Consider the following 19,168-nt stretch of genomic DNA (forward strand, 5'->3'; position numbering starts at 1 on the left):
TTAAATAAAGCACAAACGAAATTTTATTTTTAATTTACAATGATGTTAAATATATTTAGTTATTTTAAAATATTTACAAACTTTAACTTCATAAGCTGCTATAGTTTGGTGACAATTTCTTCTTTTGTTTTGTTCCGATTTCACACATTCCTAGGCAAACAGCTGTTTTCGAAAGATGTTTTCTCTCTTCCTCTTCCTCTTTCGATTCGATCGTAACGCAGAATACCTAAGTTCGTTTCTTGCGGAGCGGAAAGCGGGAACGTAATCGAAATGCAGAATAGGGCTGACTAAGGGCCGGTTTCTCTATCTCCGGTTAACACCAATCCCCTGTTAAACATCGTTACCGACCTTATCGACTCCCTGTTATATGCATGGAGTTAGAACGTCGATAACAATGTTTAACCGGGGAGTTAGAGTTAACCAGAGATGGAGAAACCGGCCCTTAGTTTTTTAAATTGGTTCGTAAGATATACGTGATTAAAAGGAACCAATTTTTAAGCTGAATAACGATAAATTGCAAATATCTCGAAAACGTATCCATAGACAAAAATTAACCTGAATTTCGGAATCACCGAGCAATTTTACATAGAAATTGGATAGTGGCGTCTGGAGAATAAAAACCAAATTAAAATTTGTGATCCAGTGTAATTATCCATTGTTGGAGAATATAAAAACCGAATTTTCGGTTTTCGGTTTAAAAGAAAAAAAAAAACCTTTAACACCTAAATTTAAAAAAGACGGAAAAAGATCTTTGCCCAAATAAAAAAACCGAGTTTTGGAAACACGATCTTATTTGAACATCCCTACAGCGCACGTACCACATGGTTCCGTGCTAGGTACCATTATATGTAACGTCGAGTACAATGGGGTCTTCGAACTTCCATTTCACGCAGGAGTATTAAATTTCGTGGAAGACCGACCTATCTCGGCAGCAGTTCGAAACGCCCTATCTCAGAAAACTTTTCAAGAACGCCCCGCTTCAGAATTCGGTTGAAGAACGGCCTATTTCAGAATTTTATTGAAAAATGACCTGTCTCAACTTAAAATATATTGAAAATATGTCGACATAGGGCATTTTTGAACCGAATTCTGAAATACTGCGTTCTTAAACCAAGTTCTGAAATAGGGCATTCGTGAACAGTTTTCTGAGATAGGGCGTTTTCGAACTGGCTGCCGAGATAGGTCGACCTCAGACGTCGATATACTCCCTAGGTATTTTCTATAGAGTACGACCGAAGGTAGATTTTTCGTCCGAAGCTGAACCGAACGTTCGTTTTTGATCTAAAATTCGGTCGATTACCGATCTCGATGATTTTCTTTAAAATTAAGTAAATCGATTTTTTTAGGAATAAGCTCCATCTGGCCTTTTTAAGATAATAATATTTTGGCGCTTAGACTTTTGCTAAGTGTTTGGCCGAGCCGGGTAACCGGATTCCGGATACCATGTAAAAAATAAGAGCCGGATTCGGATATCCCTTTATAAACTTCACAACATTATTATATGTTTTTTTTTGTTTAGCGACATACTTATGACCAGATTATCTGCTTTTTCGAGCTGAACTATCCAATACGTTATTAAGATTACAAAATTTCTCCCCTGAAAGAAGATAACTTTTCCATTTGCAACCCTAATTTATTGATTATTTTTGGTAAATAGAGAAGAAACGTCACAAACAATTAACGCCGCTAAGTAAAAACGCGTGGTTGATGTATTTTTTATTAAAAAATGCTTACGTCCCGCTCCCGTATCGTCCCTCAACGCTTCATTGTTGCAATATTTTGTGACCCCTGTTTCAAAGCTTGCTTATTTTCTGACATCAGTTCGCACTAGGGATGTCAGTGGCAAAAATAAATCGATGTAATTCTTTGATTCGATGCATCGAAATGTACATCGATATTTTTCGCGCTTATATAAGCACTAAAACATAGGTAAATATGCTTGCAAATATGTTCGAAAAACAAAAACATTTAGTTACAGTTTAATGTTTTTTATGCAGTATATTTCAAGGATTGAAAAATTACAATGGACAATCAAATGTTGCTTGATATTCTCAAATACTTAATAGAGATCTGCGCTGATCGTTTTAATGTTTTTTTTTTTTAATATTTGTTATTCTTCATTTGAGATAAATTGTTTTTAATCTTTTCAATAACACCAATGCCTTCCCGTAAAGACAAACCATTGGTTCAAAATGTTTGTACCCAAGCAGAAATGGAATTGAAGTTACGGGTTAATAAAAACCAAATTTTTTTTATGTTATTATTTGTAAACATTTCTACGAATAAAAAAACGCCAAAGAAATGGCCAAGAAAAATTTATTGATCCAAATTTTCTTAAGAAGTACGAAGTCCTTAAGAAACTTGGTACGCTTTCTACTATGGCTTGCTATAGTTTGTTTGGGAAGAATACAAGGTGCTCTTGTTTTCAATAGAAATATATGCCCGTTAAATTTTTTCGGAAGGAAAAAGTGAGACAGCAGGCTGTAAAATATCGGATGTCTTAACTCCTTGGACACTACTATTCATACAAATGAAATAATAGCAATTTATTTCTTGAGCGTTTTCTCAATAGCTCAGTACTTAGAGCTTTATACATTGAAATAAGCAAAATGAGCATGATCGTTGAAATTAAGCTTGGAAACCCTGAATAAGCAAAATAAGCAATTCCAAGCAAAAGCTTAAACTTTACGGCCCTGGTTATTACCAAAGTGTACAAAAATGTCAAATTAATTACTGTAATTGAGCTAATTATGTTTCTAACGGAATATTTTGAAGACATTTTAATTTCTTGTTTAAACTCATTTCTCTTTTTTGCACAATCATACATACATCCGCCCGTTTGAATTTAAAAAAATTGACTTCAGATTCGTAATCGGCGACCCCAAAAACTCTCGAGTACCGGTTCTCGAACAAATCAAACCTTTTTTTTTAAATGGATCGCCATTTTGGATCCTCCATTTTGAATTTTGAAAAACTGACTTCAGATTCCTAATTAGCAACCCCAGAAACTCCCTGGTAACAAGTTCCAACCCATCACAACACGTAAGTCCGTCCAGTATCGACAATTCAGTCGAGCTCTCTCATACCTGACTGTAATGTCAAAAAATGTAAACAAAGAAATTAACCCTTTGTTATGCATTTACCATATTTGATAGAACTCAACATCTTTGAAATGAAAGTTTTTGTAAATATGAAAATATTTAAAATATCATTAGAATCAGCTTCATTTTATTTATTGAATTTTCGGTTTAATGTAAATGTGGAAATGCATACTTACACAAAATTACATACTAAATGAAACACACTCATTTATAAAACCGTTTTGACAATTTTCTTGCTTTTACTATCCCAATGTTTTTGAGCATTTATTTTTTTATTCAAATACTTAATTCTGAAGTATATTAGACATTAAAAGAAGTTTGATTCTTCTAAATTTACACCAGAACTCAACTTCAATAATTTAGGTACTAAATTTTTGCTATTCGAAATTTCCTTTCCATTAAATTTATTAAAAATTACTTTCAGTTTCTTTATGTCAACAAGGAATATTGGTTTAGGTTTTATCAGACCACCATTTGAAATTTCGCCTATCCATGTATATATACTCGGCTGCGATAGGCAACAAATTAAGTCACGACCACACGTGAAGAGTCTCCTAGTGAAACATCGCAGCGATTTGCCCAACGTTGTCGCTTCACTTGACAATTCGAAGGTTTAAAATAACGCACAAGTTTGTTGTCCAGGCTCTTGACAAACACAACGCACCGCTCGCAATTCCTTTTCATTTTATTATGTATTTAAAATCAGTCGTACAGCTCACAATTGAAAATTTATATACAAAAAAAATTTTGAATAGTATAGGGTTAAGAGTTGACATTTCAGTAGCAGTTCAAAAGAGAGAAATGTCAAAATCACTTCTACCTTGTTATGCCTTGGTTGCGCCGATCTCGGGCCGCTATTCCTCTCTTAACGAATTTGACAGAATCGTTGTTTGCATGACGTCACACTTGTGCAACTTGTTTACGTTTTCCTTGCAACATTTTTTCTTCTTCTTCCATTCTTGCTCACGTTTTGGCATTTCTCTCTCGCAATTGCACCAGTGTGACGTCACTCAAAAGTTATTCTCAAAATCCTCTCTGATCGGCGCAATCTTGTATTCTATCATTCTTGACTTCTACCTTGTTGAATATGCCTTGGTTGAGTGTGGTATTGAAAAAAAAACAAAATTACATATATTTGTCAATGTTATTGTGGCTTATTAACATTTTTTATTTTTTATATTTTTTATTGAGCTTTGTACCACGATTATGTATTAGGAAAAATTGAAAAAGCAACAAAGTCTAAGCGGTAGAAGTTATTATAGCAGCTATTTCGGAGATCACCACATCTCCCCATCAGACTTCTTTTTTCTAGACTTCAGCAGGGATCGAACCTGCGAATTCGATGTTCAAAGTCAGAAGCGTTAACCACTGAGCTATGTACATCCCGTAAACTCTTGTTGCTAATTCATTTTCCTTATTCAACCAACTACTATCAAGTGCAGCTGATTTGCCGCTATTTAAACTCAGAATATCTCAGAACGAAAAGTTAAATGGCTAAATGTTGGTTGGCGACCAACTTTGTTGAAAGCTATTAGGTGAAAGGCCAAAAGTTGAGTGCAAAGTTGTACAATGCAAACACCTTTTTATGGCGAATGTTTTGATATTTTTTCATGTTTTGATATTTTTAGCCATTGAACTTTTTTTCATGCAACCCTGCGCTGGGTTGTACGCAAATGTTGAACGCAAAGTTGAACAATGCAAACACACTTTAAGAAAGAGTACATCGGGTAGTATTTATGTGGAAAATACATAGGAATAGTTTGTTGCCCGATAATTCGGAAATTATTCTTTTAATAATGAAAAATATACAATATTTTAACTTAAATTACAAATTAGATACTATTTATGTAATTCGATTACAACAATACAAAAAAAATTAACTAGATTTTTAAATTGAATCTTGTATAACCGAAATCTAGAAACCCAGCCGGATTTCAGCCAGTATCCAGCCATATATTCGGATAGCAGAAAAACGGCCGGATTCCGGATATCAACCGGATACCCGGCACATCCCTAATTAGAAGCCTATTCATTGCAGAAATACACTCGGGGGTTTGTTATAGCCTGCCGAGGGGCGACCGCAGTTTTTTTTTCTAATCTAGAAGGTGTACAGACCAGGCCCTTAGCACTCACCCCTAACCAGTGAGCCACAGCGGCCGCCATTAGTTTGCGTTCTCGCCAAGTGAGTTTGTTCTCTGACCACTGACAGATAATTTTCAGCACCTGCTTAAGTAACTCTAGGGAGCTAGTATTCAAATATTGAAAAATATCAGCACCTGTAATATGTACATATAAACCTTAATCACAATTTCAAATCCCAAAGTTCTCAGCTGAAACAGATTATTTGCAATAAATGTATACAGATAGCAAAAAGTTTCGGCTTCGGCAAAAACTTCGGTAATTTTTTTTTTTTTTTTTTTGCCGAAGCCAATATAGCCGAATATGAAAATATTGCCGATTAATCGGCAAACCGAAGCCGAAGCTGAACAATCGGTCGGATTCTAATTTTCTATTTACTCCCACTGTGGTATTGAGAAAAGCAAATTTCGCAAGAAGTATGTTAGAGGCCAATGTCTTGTATAGTTTGTATGTATGTATGCAAGTTTGTAAAGGAAGCATTTTTTTATACACTACCTTGCGGAGATGTTAGTGTAGAGATGGTAGCGTTACCTCTATGTGCGCATTCCTTTTTAAAATTTAAGCGTATTGGTGTGCCAGGCAACGGCTTCCCCCGACGATTTTGTATGGACAAGCCGATATTGAACATGGCCGTACCTGAGTTATTACCGGCACAAGGCAGGAAAATACTGAAATCTGCAAAGAGAATCATAACCGTTATTGGACAAAACTAGTGCATTTTTAAGACGTACATACATACATAAGTACATATCAACAATCAATAGAGAATGCTTAAATTTAAGTTTGCAAGGCAACATTCACAAGTAGGTTACATAATTATCTTCCCCGATCTAAGCACCCTTTAAAATTTCTCGGCATCTTGAAGAAACATGTGAGAATAAAAGACCCCAAAACCAAGTGGAATTAACACGGAAATAACAGAGACATAGCATTTAGGAATTTTTTAAGTTGTTTTAAAATGTATCAAAAGCTTAATTTAATATTCCTTAACCCTAGAGTAGTCGCGCCCTTTCGTGAAGCGCGAGTGATCGCGTGGGGAGCATTTTGCCGGCCATATTTAAAAAGCTGTTGTGTTGAAATTAATAGTTAAATGAATTTAAAATTATTTTACTAAGCCAGAATGAGATATAAACTAAGCGAAAGAGCAACATTTATTAAAGTTTTACTGTTGTATATAACAACGCTTGATCTTTACAACTTTGTTGTTTGAAAAATAGCTTGCAGTTTTTTGCCCTGGGCGGCAAAATGCTCATGGCGCGAGCACTCTAGGGTTAAATAAGAAAATTTCAGGACATGCAGTACGACTTCCCGCTTATCTGAATTCGATGTAATACTGCTTCGATCAGTAAAGCGGCTGATTTATGCATGTACACATAAGTTTTGTAGGTGCTGTATTTGGCGTAAAATAGCAGAGTTCGATTGCTATATATTGTGAAAAAATATATTATGAGTGCTTACTTTTTTCTTCTGCCGGTATTCGTCCTTTCGTTTTAATCGATAACGTAGGAGCTCTTAGAATATTATCGTCCAGCGTTTGCAACCGATCGAAATGGTAAAAATATTTTCTGCTACCCGACTTCCACGTGAAATTCACGTAATTTACTTCGGCGGGTATAATCAAGTATTTATAGATGTTAATTTCCCTCAAATCGTTCAGAACTTCACCATTTTCGATGGCATATATGCGACCATGCGCAAAGCCTTGTGGAAAGAAAAGTGCTTTAAACTTGAAAATCAGATCGGTTTTTTGGAAATCAAAAAGAGTTCACGGGGGAGTCTCTTCCATTTCACTCGACTGAGCATGTGGCGGAGACTCCCCCCTAGAAATACATTACCACTTAACATATTCAACTGTTGCTCATTGATCCACAATGAGAGCTGATTGTCCTCGTGATGCTGACGATGATGATGTTTTTTACGATGCCCTCGACGATGGCCATTTCCGATATTACCTCCGCCTCCACCACCACCATCTTCTTCAAAACTCGTGAGTTCACGGTCAGCTTCATTAGTGTGCGTGTGTTGCTTTCGGCATTCGATCAAGCTGTTCCAGCATAGTAGCAGAAGCAACAATGTTAGATAGAACCATCTGATTACTCGTGTTTGTGTAAGGTGGAGCATTTTGCTGCAATGACATTAACACTATACATTAGACTGCATCACCAAAAGAAGTTGCGGTTTTTCCGCCGGGAACAAAATTTATTTTGTTTTAAGACGTCCACTAAAATATTTCGGAAAAATATTAAGATTTAAGCGAGCTGGACCGATTTGAAAATAGCTCCAAAAATGAAGTTTTTTATGAATAAAAATAGTTTCTTAAAGAACTTTTTGAAAAAAGTCCCCTCAGATGACAAACTAGATTAAGCTTAAAAAACCTGCATACAAATATTTGAAAATCTTTTCAACTGAATCGTAAGAATGAGATTTTTGATGCTGTTTTTTTTTACTCTTTTCAAAGATTGGTTTACGAAAAACTTGAATAACTGGGCCAAAAATGTTCTGAATTAGACTTATGGGATCTCAGTAGAAAAGTATTTTCACACTGTTCTTATTTCTGGCCAAAAAAACGTCATTCGTGTCCCATCTTGTTTTTTCTAATACCAACACATCTTAATTCAACTTTGAATGACGTTCGTTCATCCTACCTTTCTCTTCCATCCTTTGAATGAGTTTATTAGCAAAGAAATAAAAAGGGTGAGAAAATACCCTTCCAATGACACCTCTTAAGTCTAAATCGAAAGAGTTTAGGTTCAGTTATTCAAGTATTTCCTATACCAATCTTTGAAAAAAAGTTAAAAAAAGCATCAAAAATCTCATCATTACGATTCCGTTCAAAATTTTTTAGTTTTTTTAATATTTTTATGCAAATTTTTTAAGCTTAAGCCGTTTCGTCATTTGAGGGGATTGTTTCAAAAAAAATCTTTAAGAAACTATTTTTATTCATAAAAACTTAAATTTTTGGAGGTATTTTCAAATCGGTCCAGCTCACTTAAATCTTAATATTTTTCCGAAATATTTTGGTGGACGTCTTAAAATATAATAGATTTTATAATTCCAATGGAAAAATAGTACCGATTTTTTTTGTATGGGGAGTGATGCAGTCTACTATACATACGTACATATATGAGGAGGATGTATATTTGGATATAGATATCCATGTATGTAAGGGGTATATATATACACACATACTATGTAGATATAAATGAAATTGTGCATAATGAAGTAAGTAAGTAATTTAAAGAAAAACTCTATAAACGGCAAAGGAGTGCTTTCCGGCTCTGCAAGTACACAACTCTACCTCTTAACGATCATGGCAATAACAAATATAGAAAAGATTGTGCGGCAGTCGTGAAATTGATTTCTTGTAACCATTTATGGTTCATTTGTTATGGGAGTAATAAAAATACATAAAAATAAAATGGGGTGCAATGGACTATATCGTTGTTTTGGGTATGCAGCTACAGTTTCACGACTATACTCAATCCCGACTTTTGCGTCCGCGTTCGCGTACTCTGCGTAAAGTGAGCAACCCATGTGCGAGCTTCGGTGGGGACACTCCGACTTATTCGGTTTAAGGGCTCACTGAAGTCTGCAGCGTCTGTTAACCAGTAGGTGCGGCTGCAAGCAGGCGTCTGTCTCGGAACAAGCGGCTCGCTATATAAACATGTATTTGGTTTCGAAACTACCCCCGTCCCAGCAATGGGTTGTGCGCTGGGTTTGGGACGCGCTACGTAAAAATCCCTTCCAATGAAAAAGCGGAACAAAGCCGAATGAGGCAAACGTTTGAGGACTACGATTTGAGGGCATGCACCTCGAATGTCGGGACCCTTAATGGAGAAAGTGCCTCCCCCGGCTCACAGAGCGGCCGAAATCCAAAAGTGCGGCCAAAATTCGAAGCTTTGAAAAAATGGTTCGAAATTTCATACTAGGGAGTTTCCGGGGTCAGTAATTACTAATCCGCTGTCAGAATTGCAAAATTAAATATGGCGGATCCAGTATGGCGTCTGGTAAATTTAGAGCTTTTTAAAAGAAAAAAAAGAAAAGAAAAGAAAGATTCTGATTAAAAGAAAAGAAAGATTCTGAGTATGCAGTTTTATAGCCATTCATTTTTAGTCTCACAAAGTCCAAGTTTGAAGCAGGACTTACCGTTGATTTTTGAAATTTTTTTGTTGACGGTGTTAGTCATTTTCTTCCATTCGAAGTGAATTCGATGATATGAAGAAAATGAGCAACACCTTCAACAAAAAAAAAAATCAAAAATCAACCGTAAGTCCCAGCTACTTTAAGTGTGACTTTCTTATACTTAAATTAAATGGGCTACAGAGCTGCATTCTCAAAATCTTTCTGTGAAATCTAATTAAAAAGCTGGTCATTTTTACATATAGGTGAAACTATTATGTATAAGCGTGTTAAACTCAAAAAACAAAAAAAAATATAAGGAGCAGAAATCAGCATCTGACTTTGGTTTTATTCTGTAGCTAAGACTTTTCTACGTAAACTCCAATAGGTTTAAAGGCAACATCCGACAGTGTGTTGTTACTGTTAATTTTAACAGCTCAAATTTTGTTTAAAAATAAACTTAAAAAATACCTTTACATTTTTATTTCTTATAAATTTCTCTTACAGTATTAGTGTTCACAAATTTTTTAACAATGTACCAAGGCTGTAAAAAATTGCAATCAAATTGGATTACAATCGCATATTTTACGTAATATTGCAATCTAGTTTAATTGCAAATAACATCGATTGCATATATTTTGATTACAAAAATTTGAAATTTGCAATGATTTAGAAGAAATTGATTGCAATAAGTTTTTGATTGCAATTAATTTTTGACTGCAATCATTAATTGCATAAAAATTGCACTTGTAATCTGTCTAAATAACATTTATTTTGATGAATAATTAGAAGTACGATGGTGAGGCACACAAGCCCTCAGTGGGTTAACGGCATTACACCTAGCAGTACGTTGTTTTGATTGTCGTCTTTAATGTTCCGCTAATCGAGAGCATATACAATGTGCGTGCATAAAAATTCGATTTTCTGCATGACAAAGCTGCAACTAAACAGCACCGCCATCGTGTTTTTCAACCATCGATGGCTGAGTGGAAGATCGACCTATCTCGGCAGCCAGTTCGAAAACGCCCTGTCCCAGAAGATTTTTCATTAACGCTCTACTTCAGAATTTGATTTAAGAACGCCCTGNAAATTCGATTTTCTGCATGACAAAGCTGCAACTAAACAGCACCGCCATCGTGTTTTTCAACCATCGATGGCTGAGTGGAAGATCGACCTATCTCGGCAGCCAGTTCGAAAACGCCCTGTCCCAGAAGATTTTTCATTAACGCTCTACTTCAGAATTTGATTTAAGAACGCCCTGTCTCAGAATTCGGTTCAGAAACGCCCTATCTCAACTGCCGATGCAAAAATACCCTATCCCAGCACATTTTCAATGTATTTTCGCTTGAGATAGGTCGTTTTTGAACCGAATTCTAAGATAGGGCGTTTTCAACCAAATTCTGAAATAGGGGGTTTTCAAATAAAATTCTGAAATAGGGCGTTCATCAATCAAATTCTGAAGAAGGGCGCTCTTGAAAAGTTTTCTGAGATAGGTCGTTTTCGGACTGACTGCCGAGATAGGTCGATCTTCCACTCAGCCATCGATATGTACTTGCACTACTGAGAGAGCCCTGTTGCTTGGATTTTTGTCATTCATTTTGACCCTTCTTTATTGTTTTTGCGCACTGCAAGCGCATTTACTTTGAACATTAGTTAGGCGTTCATCTATTCGCACAATAAGTTTTGGTTCGCACATTTTATATTTGGTCTTATAAATTGTAAATATTGTAAGGTATTATGTAGTTCAGAGGTTATCCTATTTGTCTTATGGTGTCTTAGCGCACCATAAGTTTTGGAAACAACAGAATTTATATGGTCCTTGCAACTTAAGCTCGAATTAATGACAAATCCCAGGTTTGTTATTTTATTTACATTTACTAAAGGTTTATTTCCAAGAGCTATCTGGGGTATTGTTGTTATGTCAAGCTTCTTCTTGCCGATTGGCAAAACAAACGACTTTCCAGAGTTAAGGCAAAGACCGTTACTCTCCGACCACTGCTCAATAGCAGATAGATCATGGTTACAGCATAAGCATGCATTCTTGAAAACTGGCAAACACGAAATATGTCATTGATAAATAAGCTAAATAAAAGAGGCCTTAAAATTGACCCTCGGGGAACTCCTGACGTCAGCTTTTCAAGTTTCGAGGTATTCGTACCAACCCTAACGCGTTGATGTCTGCCCGCAAGATAGCTCTCCAAAAGCTTTAATGAGTTTTAATGAAACCCAAATCAGCATTTAAGCTTATTACATAATACTGAATAGTTTACCGAGTCAAACGCTTTTAAAAAATCGAGTAGACAAAGCTAAGTTAGCTGCTTTTTGTCAAACGGCAACGTAATATCATCAATTACTTTGAGCATGGCCGTTGAGCAACTATGTTTTGCCTTAAACCCCGATTGAAAAGGAGAAATAAGATTGTGTTTATGAACATGCACGCTTATTTGCTCAGCTAGTAATGACTCAAAAACCTTAAAAAATTGTTGGCAAATTGCTAATAGGTCGAAAATCACTAGAATCACTAGCAGATGATTTCTTTGCGACCGGTCGCACACACGCAATTTTCCACACGTCAGGGAAACAAGAAGTTGTGATGCAATAGTTAATGACATGCGTAAGAGTACTAATGATATAGGGCAAGACAATCTTAATAAATTTTATAGGCAGGCAGTCCTCTCCAATTGCATTTGACTTAACATTCAGAGACCTGGACAAATTTAAACAAGGGACCTTCGAATTTAGCAGCGGTTAGAGGAACAAATTTAACTTGAGGGACAACAGTAGGACATTTTATAAAAGTACTATTTAAGACATCAACGTTTAACTTACAATCAGATACACTACGTGCACGTACACGAATATTTTTAATATTACGCCACAAAACAAAGGATGTGAGTGAGTGGTCTAATTTGGAGATAAAAAAACTTTCGCTTTTCCATTCTGATTGTATATGTAGCCTTATTTCTTGCATTTTTAAATAATAACCAATTCCGTTCAGAGGGATTTCTTTTCCATGCCGTATGCAATTTATTTCTGGCTTTTAGAACTATTTTTATCTTCGTTAAACCAAGGCATTTAATAGTTGACCATTAAGGAAGCTTAGATTGTCATTAACAGTAACAAGACGCCAACAATCACTCCAGTCTATACATGAGAGATGTAAAAACAGGGAGTCAGTATTCAATCGTTTATAGTCCCTAAACATAAAAGTATTACTGCTACTAGAACGCTCAAAATCAATATCAACAGCACAAAATATAAGATCATGGTCAGAAATGAAGGATAACTGGTCAAAATTTAAAACCATAGTTGGGTCAGAAACAATAAAATAATGAAGTAGGCTAGGGTTAGAGTTATTCTCAAACCGAGTAGGTACCGTCGTATTAACAAAAGAGAGATTAACTCCGGCTATAGCATCAGTAAGATTACATGAATAACGAGAAAGCAGATTAATGTTGAAATCCCCACATAGTATTATATTCATGTAATCTACGATCGAAGAGGACAGAACTTCGAAAAAAGATTCCAGACATACAGACCTACGTGGGTTGTATACACAGGAAACTAAAACTTTTGAGGACGAGTTGAACAATTCAACAAAAGGGTATTCAACGCCACTTCCTATAGATTTACATACAAGCCTAGCATTTAAATGGCTCTTATAATATATAACCACACCTCCACCCCTTCTCCCTAACCGGTCTTTTCAGATCAGATTATAATTTCTCAAAATGTAGCTTACGTCACTTACATCATTATAAAACCAAGTTTCAGAAACACAAATCACATCAATGGATGAACATTCAAAAACATATCTAACAACATCAATTTTAACAGAGTTAAGGCTCCGTGCATTGAAATTCACTATTTTGAGTCCATCATGAAGTCTACATAAAACATTTAACATCGCTAGACTACAAACATTCAAATTATTTTTAACAGCCATAAATTAGAACAAACAACATACAGGCAACCAAACAAAAGCAAGTTAAAGAGATTTCTAAAAAAAAATCGAACTTTACGAAAACTAAAGAGACCATCAACGTATTACAGATAAAATAAATAAATTCATAAAACAACATAAAATCGAGTACACTAAAGCTAGACATCCAACCAGGCATCGCAGACACTCTGACGATCAGGCAGATGCTCAATTTTCTTCGCTGCGAGCTCTTTTCCCCTTCTTACATAAACAGCGCCCTGCAGAGTAAAAAAAGATGTCAGCTTACCAGCGCGTCTCAGCTTGATCGCCTCTTGCAGAAGTTTTCTGTGAAGCTTTCATAAATTGCAAATCGCCCCTGAAATCCGACGGTGCTAAGAGAAATTTGTTGCTTGTACTCTTCCGGTGATCTCTGAATGCGCTTATGCTTGAAATACAATACCGGCGAACGGCAAACTTCGCCGAATTGGGCGATGCTGTCGTTCACCGTTCGCCCAGCTATTTCGCCTACTTAAACAGAATTAGAGCGGTAGCGAAAACAGCTGATCCCATTTGGTCGCCTTTATAATTTGGGTGACCATATTTAGAAAAAACTAAACCATATTTAGAAATGAGGAAATGATAACAAATATAAATGTAAAACAAAGAAAGATTATTATAAATAATTTGTTTCAAGCCAGATTTAACGAATCCACAACTATATTTTTCAAACAACAAAAAAAAATCGTGTTTAGGTTGTTTTCTTTTAAAACTTTGAAAGCAAAAAACAAATACGGCCACCTTTGGCACGCACAGCTGTCATCGCCCAGCAGGGCGATAGAAATAAATCTATCGCCATGAAACGCCGCCAAGCGAACTTCGCATTTCGCTTTGGCTGTGTTCAATTTCATATGCTTGCGGGTGTTCTAATTTTGACAGCGCGAATTTCGCTGTGGTGAGTTCGCCGTTCGCCGGCATTGTATTTCAGCTATTATGGTGCGGTTTCGATCTATAGGTGAGTGGAATTTCACTATGACCGCTCCATTTTCGCTTTGGTTTGAGCGCGACTTAGTACGGAAAATGTATCTTATTTGAGGAGCTAAAAAAATCGATCGACTGGCAAATCTGGCTGAACACGCTTTTGAGATTTTCGCCTTCAATATGCGGCAAACCAAAAATAACAGCGTCTGCACTAAAACCAAGATTTGCTTTCTCTTGCTGACTCTCTAATTACTTGCCCAGCAAGCTCAGTTTATTTTCGAAAGAACTCACACTTATTTCCAGCGATGCAATTTGAGCGGCAAACTCTGTCGTTTTTGTTGTCAATAGTTCTATTTTTTCGTCTATTCGCTTTGTCAGCTTATTCTCGATGTCCGCCAGCCTAGATGAGAGACTATCAAATATCGATTGCAGCTTTTCAGTTTGACACTGCACTTTGTCTTCTAAGGCTCTTAGGGCCGTTTGCACCATGTCTAGTTAATTCTAACTCCCAGTTAAACATCTTTATCGACGTTATCGACACCCATCATATAACATGTGATCGATAAAGCAGTTAACGTGCTTAACTGAAGGATGTACCTCCAGTTAGCGTTAACTAGACATGGTGCAAACGGCCCTTAGCGTTGAAAGTACCGTAGATAGAACGATGCTCTCATCTAACTTCGCGGTTTTGTTAGCCGCGTGAGGGGAGCCTTTACTTGAGCGGCGAGGAAGGGGGAGACATCACTCACCAGGTACGAAGGCAGGGAACCAGCTTGCAATTTAAAGCGTTTTTTCTGCACACAGCTTTTGAAACAAACACACAATAACACAGGCAATATCACGCGACAATACAATTCAGGTGAATGCAGGTTTTTGCTTATAACGCAAAAAACACAAAAACTATAGTGTAACAAGTGCAGAGCTTAAGAAAGCACGTCTGCTCACTGCGAACTGTCGTTATTTACCGTAATTTACGAGTAATTTTTAAGCAAAAAATAACCGAATTCAATTCTCAATTAAAGGCACCTAATTTCTCTTCAAAAACCTTTCAATTTAAACCTCAAGAAAGTTTATTTTATTAGTTTAGACAATTTATTTCATTAAGAGTTAACAACTAAAAAAAAGTTCACTACATGTACGAAACGCCAAACTCCATCTGAGCAATTTAATTAAAGGCATTATTAATAAAGGTTTAGAAAATGTAATGTAAAATGTCAGAAAATGCTTATGCTAATAATGAGTCCATCCTCCAGATTTATTTATCTCTTCAAAAATGCGGTTTAGCATCGAAGAGTTCACTTTTTGGAACTCCGAATGCGGAATATTGGACCACTCTTCAGTTACGGTGCTACGATGCTGTTCCACCGACTGAAAATTTCGTCCTGCAGCGTATACTCGCGATGGCCACTCCAAAACAAGAGTTTCCTTTTCTCGAAGCCAACTGCGGGTGGCACGACATGCGTGTATTGCAGCAATATCTTGCTGAAATGTCGCGTTTTTGTCCGATGGGTCTTTCCTAAAGTTAATAAAAACTTCGTACAAAAGATGTAGTCCTCTGAGTTGATACGTCCAGAAATTTTGCGGTTTGGAGTCCTTTTGTAGTGGCTGAAACCAGCCCAAACCATTAAAGTACATGCTCCAAAGTTTTCTTTGTTGAAAAGCGCTCCGAGCCTCTCAAATCATGCCAGTAATAATTAAAACCGCCAGGACCATCGAGATTAAAGTTTTTCTTGTCAAAAAATTAAAAAATTTTCCCACTTCCCGGTCCATGACATGTGCTGTTTTGCAAAAGCTCACCTAGCTGTTTTGTGAGACTAATTCAATGCCGGTTTGGATTAATTAATTATTCGCGTTGTCTATTGCTGTAGCAGGCCGATCCAATTTAGCAGCAATTTGCCGATTGGACATGCCTGAATCCTTGTTGTGAGCATTTTCCCTTCTCCCATACTTAGTTTTTGAAAAAACTCACGCGTATAAAGATTTAAATGCTTTAAAAAATGCTAAACTTCAAAGTGACTTCAAAAAAAAAACGATCTCGTTCTCAATTAGCTTTTTCTGAAGCTCAAACACGGCTACCTTTAATTTAATTTCGTAGGATAGCCAGCCACTAAACGGTAAATTTCACAAATACTTTGAAAAAACGTACGGCATATTTTATGTGCCCGAAGAAATAGAGGTTTAAAAACTTAAGACCAGAGCAAAAAGAAAGAACCGTAACCGTTGACAGAAATATTAATGGTATAAATGCAAATGCCTTTAATTAAATTTCGGGGGTGTATAAAAATTTACGAGTACCGTTAATTTCATGATCCAAAGTTATGCGGTAACATACATAAAAAAAATATTCCGACGAATTGATAACCTTCTCCTTTTTTAAGTCGCTTAAAAATGAAGGAAAGCAAAAAAAAAAAATAAAACATTTTTAAAAATTGGATTGGAAAACATCGAATAAATTTCGAATCCAAAGTTTCATGCTTGTAATAGACGCACTTGAGAGTAAACTGAGAAATAGAAACTTGTCCATGAAGGTTTTGGGTCCTCAACAAATTAGACACGCTCGGTGATAAATAAATGTTAGAAGAAAGTACAAAATTGTTTGAGATATACGAAAAGGACTTGGATGACAATTTAGGGAGCGATGTTATACAATTTAAAAATTTTTTCATGCAGTTTCAATCATGAAAAAAAAGAAGTTGTTAACAAAGAAGTATGGATGTACAAACTTTTGTTTGATTATAACGTCAAAGTCCCATTAATTATATATATACCTTTCTCTCATGGTCACCAACAGTGCAGTAGAAGGTTATTTTCTAAACTGAAGCTGAATTGCCAAAAACACGATTTTTAACAACTTCAAACTTGCACTTTGTGTACTAAAATTGAATGGGAATGCGTACTTAGAAGTTTTCTGAAAAAGTCTGATTAGAAAGTTGCAAACTAGTATGCACATTTACTGAATTTTTTTGAGTTTTTCACAAAGTTTCGAAATCTTATTTTTATGCTTTTTGTTGTAGTATGAACTAGATATATTTTTACAAATATTTTGTTTGTAAAGTCAAATTTTAGTTAAACTAAAATGATAATTGTGTCAAACCAAAGGTTTAAGACATCGTATTTGTTATTTTATTGCAAATACATACCTTGTAAATAAGTGATTTTTCTGATTACATTACTTTAAATTACTGGAATCTTAAATTAATTCAGGAATGTTTTAACTCTTCACTTATTTCTTGCTAAATACGTCCATTTTTTCTTTTGTCTGATATCCATATTGATATGTGTACATATTTCAGTTACCTTATTCCCTTAATTAGAGTGAATTTGATTTTTGAAACATGTGACAACCCTTCTACGTGTCGTTTAGAAGTAAAGCATTTTCAAAAGCATTTCAATTGATATCCATATTGTAATATCTAATTCATTTGACTTATTCAATAATTTCTATAAAATTTGTAACAGGTGACAATCCGTTCCAAAAAAGTAAAACTTTAATGCACATTTAGAGGCCAAGCCCTGGCATTTGACACCTCTCTTTTGAATATAGAACGATTTATATGTACATACCTACATATGTAAATGCCACAAGAACCCAAATTTTCAATTTCAAACTGCATTTACAGTGACAGTATGAAAGTTTTCCAAAAACAAATTACATTTTTGAATTAAGCGTCCTGAATTTTACTATGAAGGGAACATTTTTAATGAAAATACATTTTTTTGCATGTTATTTATTTGGAAAATTTCAAACGCCCACCGACACCTTTTAAAATTATAATACAAATTTCCCCAAATGGGAGCACTTTCTAATTCCTTAGGTTAGTTATTTTGGATGACCCTAGTACATAAATAAAACTTATACCATTTAAATTTCTTTGGGAAGTAGTCAAGAAGTCTGCGCTGCACATTGCGAGTGCTGCATTTATTAAATGAAAGATATCAACAGGGAACAGTCTGGGAATCGCAAATAATTAAACTTAATTACTTCTACAGTGCCAAGGCATTGCCGGGCCGGATTGTTTTTTTTATCATCATTTTTTAGGCATATGTACATATTGTCGTTTAAAGTACAAAACAGCGTATCAAGATAATGCTAAACTGCGTATGTGAGGTTGCATAATTTATTTTCTAGCGAGTAAAAACATTCATATTTCAAAATGAATCTCTTTTTTACATAGCAATCGCATTTCTGGCTAGTGTATTTCAGGACGAATGGATAAGGATTGAGCCAAGAGCCTGTATGAGCAAATCCAATTTTTGGCAGCAAGTGTCAGTTACGCGGTTTTGCAGAGTGACGATACGCGGTTTTGTACTTCAAACGACGATATGTAAATATGCAGTTGTGAATATCGTGATGTCGATATGCCAATTCTCTGTGTTGATAATTTACTGAAAGTGCAATTTGACTTCTTAAAATTATGGGCAATTAAGAACTTATTAATGTTAAGTTCTCGCCGGAAGTAAGTGGTTACGACACTCGAAATAAATACATATCGTACTTTACAGTTCAAAACCGCGTATCAACAAAATGCAAAGCCGCGCATGTGAGGTTGCATAAATTCCCGGCAGTGAAACCCCAAACTATTTAGTCAGGAAAACTACTAGTTTACAACTAGAATTTCCTGACTGAAACTGAATTAGTTCGAAAATTACCAGACTTGTACCTAGTACAAAACGATTTATTTATGTACTGTTTTATTTGACCTCGACAGGTTCATACAATAAAGTACACAAAATATTAGAACTCTTATTTGGGTATATTAGGGGAATTCGCTCCTCTGTGTATTCGTCGTATGCTGTGTAATTGTAACTGCATGAACGTGTGATTTGTTGTTGCTACCCAGCAGTGAAATCCCAAACTAGTTAGGAAAAATACTACTTTACAACTAGAATTCCCTGACAGAAACCGAAC

General features: G+C 35.7%; 1 protein-coding gene across 5 annotated transcripts in view; it reads right to left on the minus strand.

Moving 5' to 3' along the window:
- Positions 1–19,168, minus strand: part of shf (WNT inhibitory factor 1) — a 104,953-nt gene that overhangs the window by 34,506 nt on the left and 51,279 nt on the right. For 2 of the 5 annotated variants that reach the window (XM_017617450.1, XM_017617451.1), the window contains exons 2-4: positions 7,076–7,365; positions 6,699–6,959; positions 5,736–5,915 (exon numbers count right to left, since the gene is read on the minus strand). In XM_017617450.1, coding sequence (XP_017472939.1) covers positions 5,736–5,915; positions 6,699–6,959; positions 7,076–7,361 — 727 coding nt within the window. In that variant the 5' untranslated portion in view covers positions 7,362–7,365. The remainder of the gene's footprint in view (positions 1–5,735; positions 5,916–6,698; positions 6,960–7,075; positions 7,366–19,168) is intronic. The other 3 variants (XM_017617454.1, XM_017617452.1, XM_017617453.1) reach the window with 3 other exon arrangements.

This window comes from Rhagoletis zephyria, unplaced genomic scaffold (assembly GCF_001687245.7).
Source record: "Rhagoletis zephyria isolate East Lansing unplaced genomic scaffold, Rhagoletis_zephyria_1.1 Rzeph_scaffold_01412, whole genome shotgun sequence".
Taxonomy (NCBI): Eukaryota; Metazoa; Arthropoda; class Insecta; order Diptera; family Tephritidae; genus Rhagoletis; species Rhagoletis zephyria.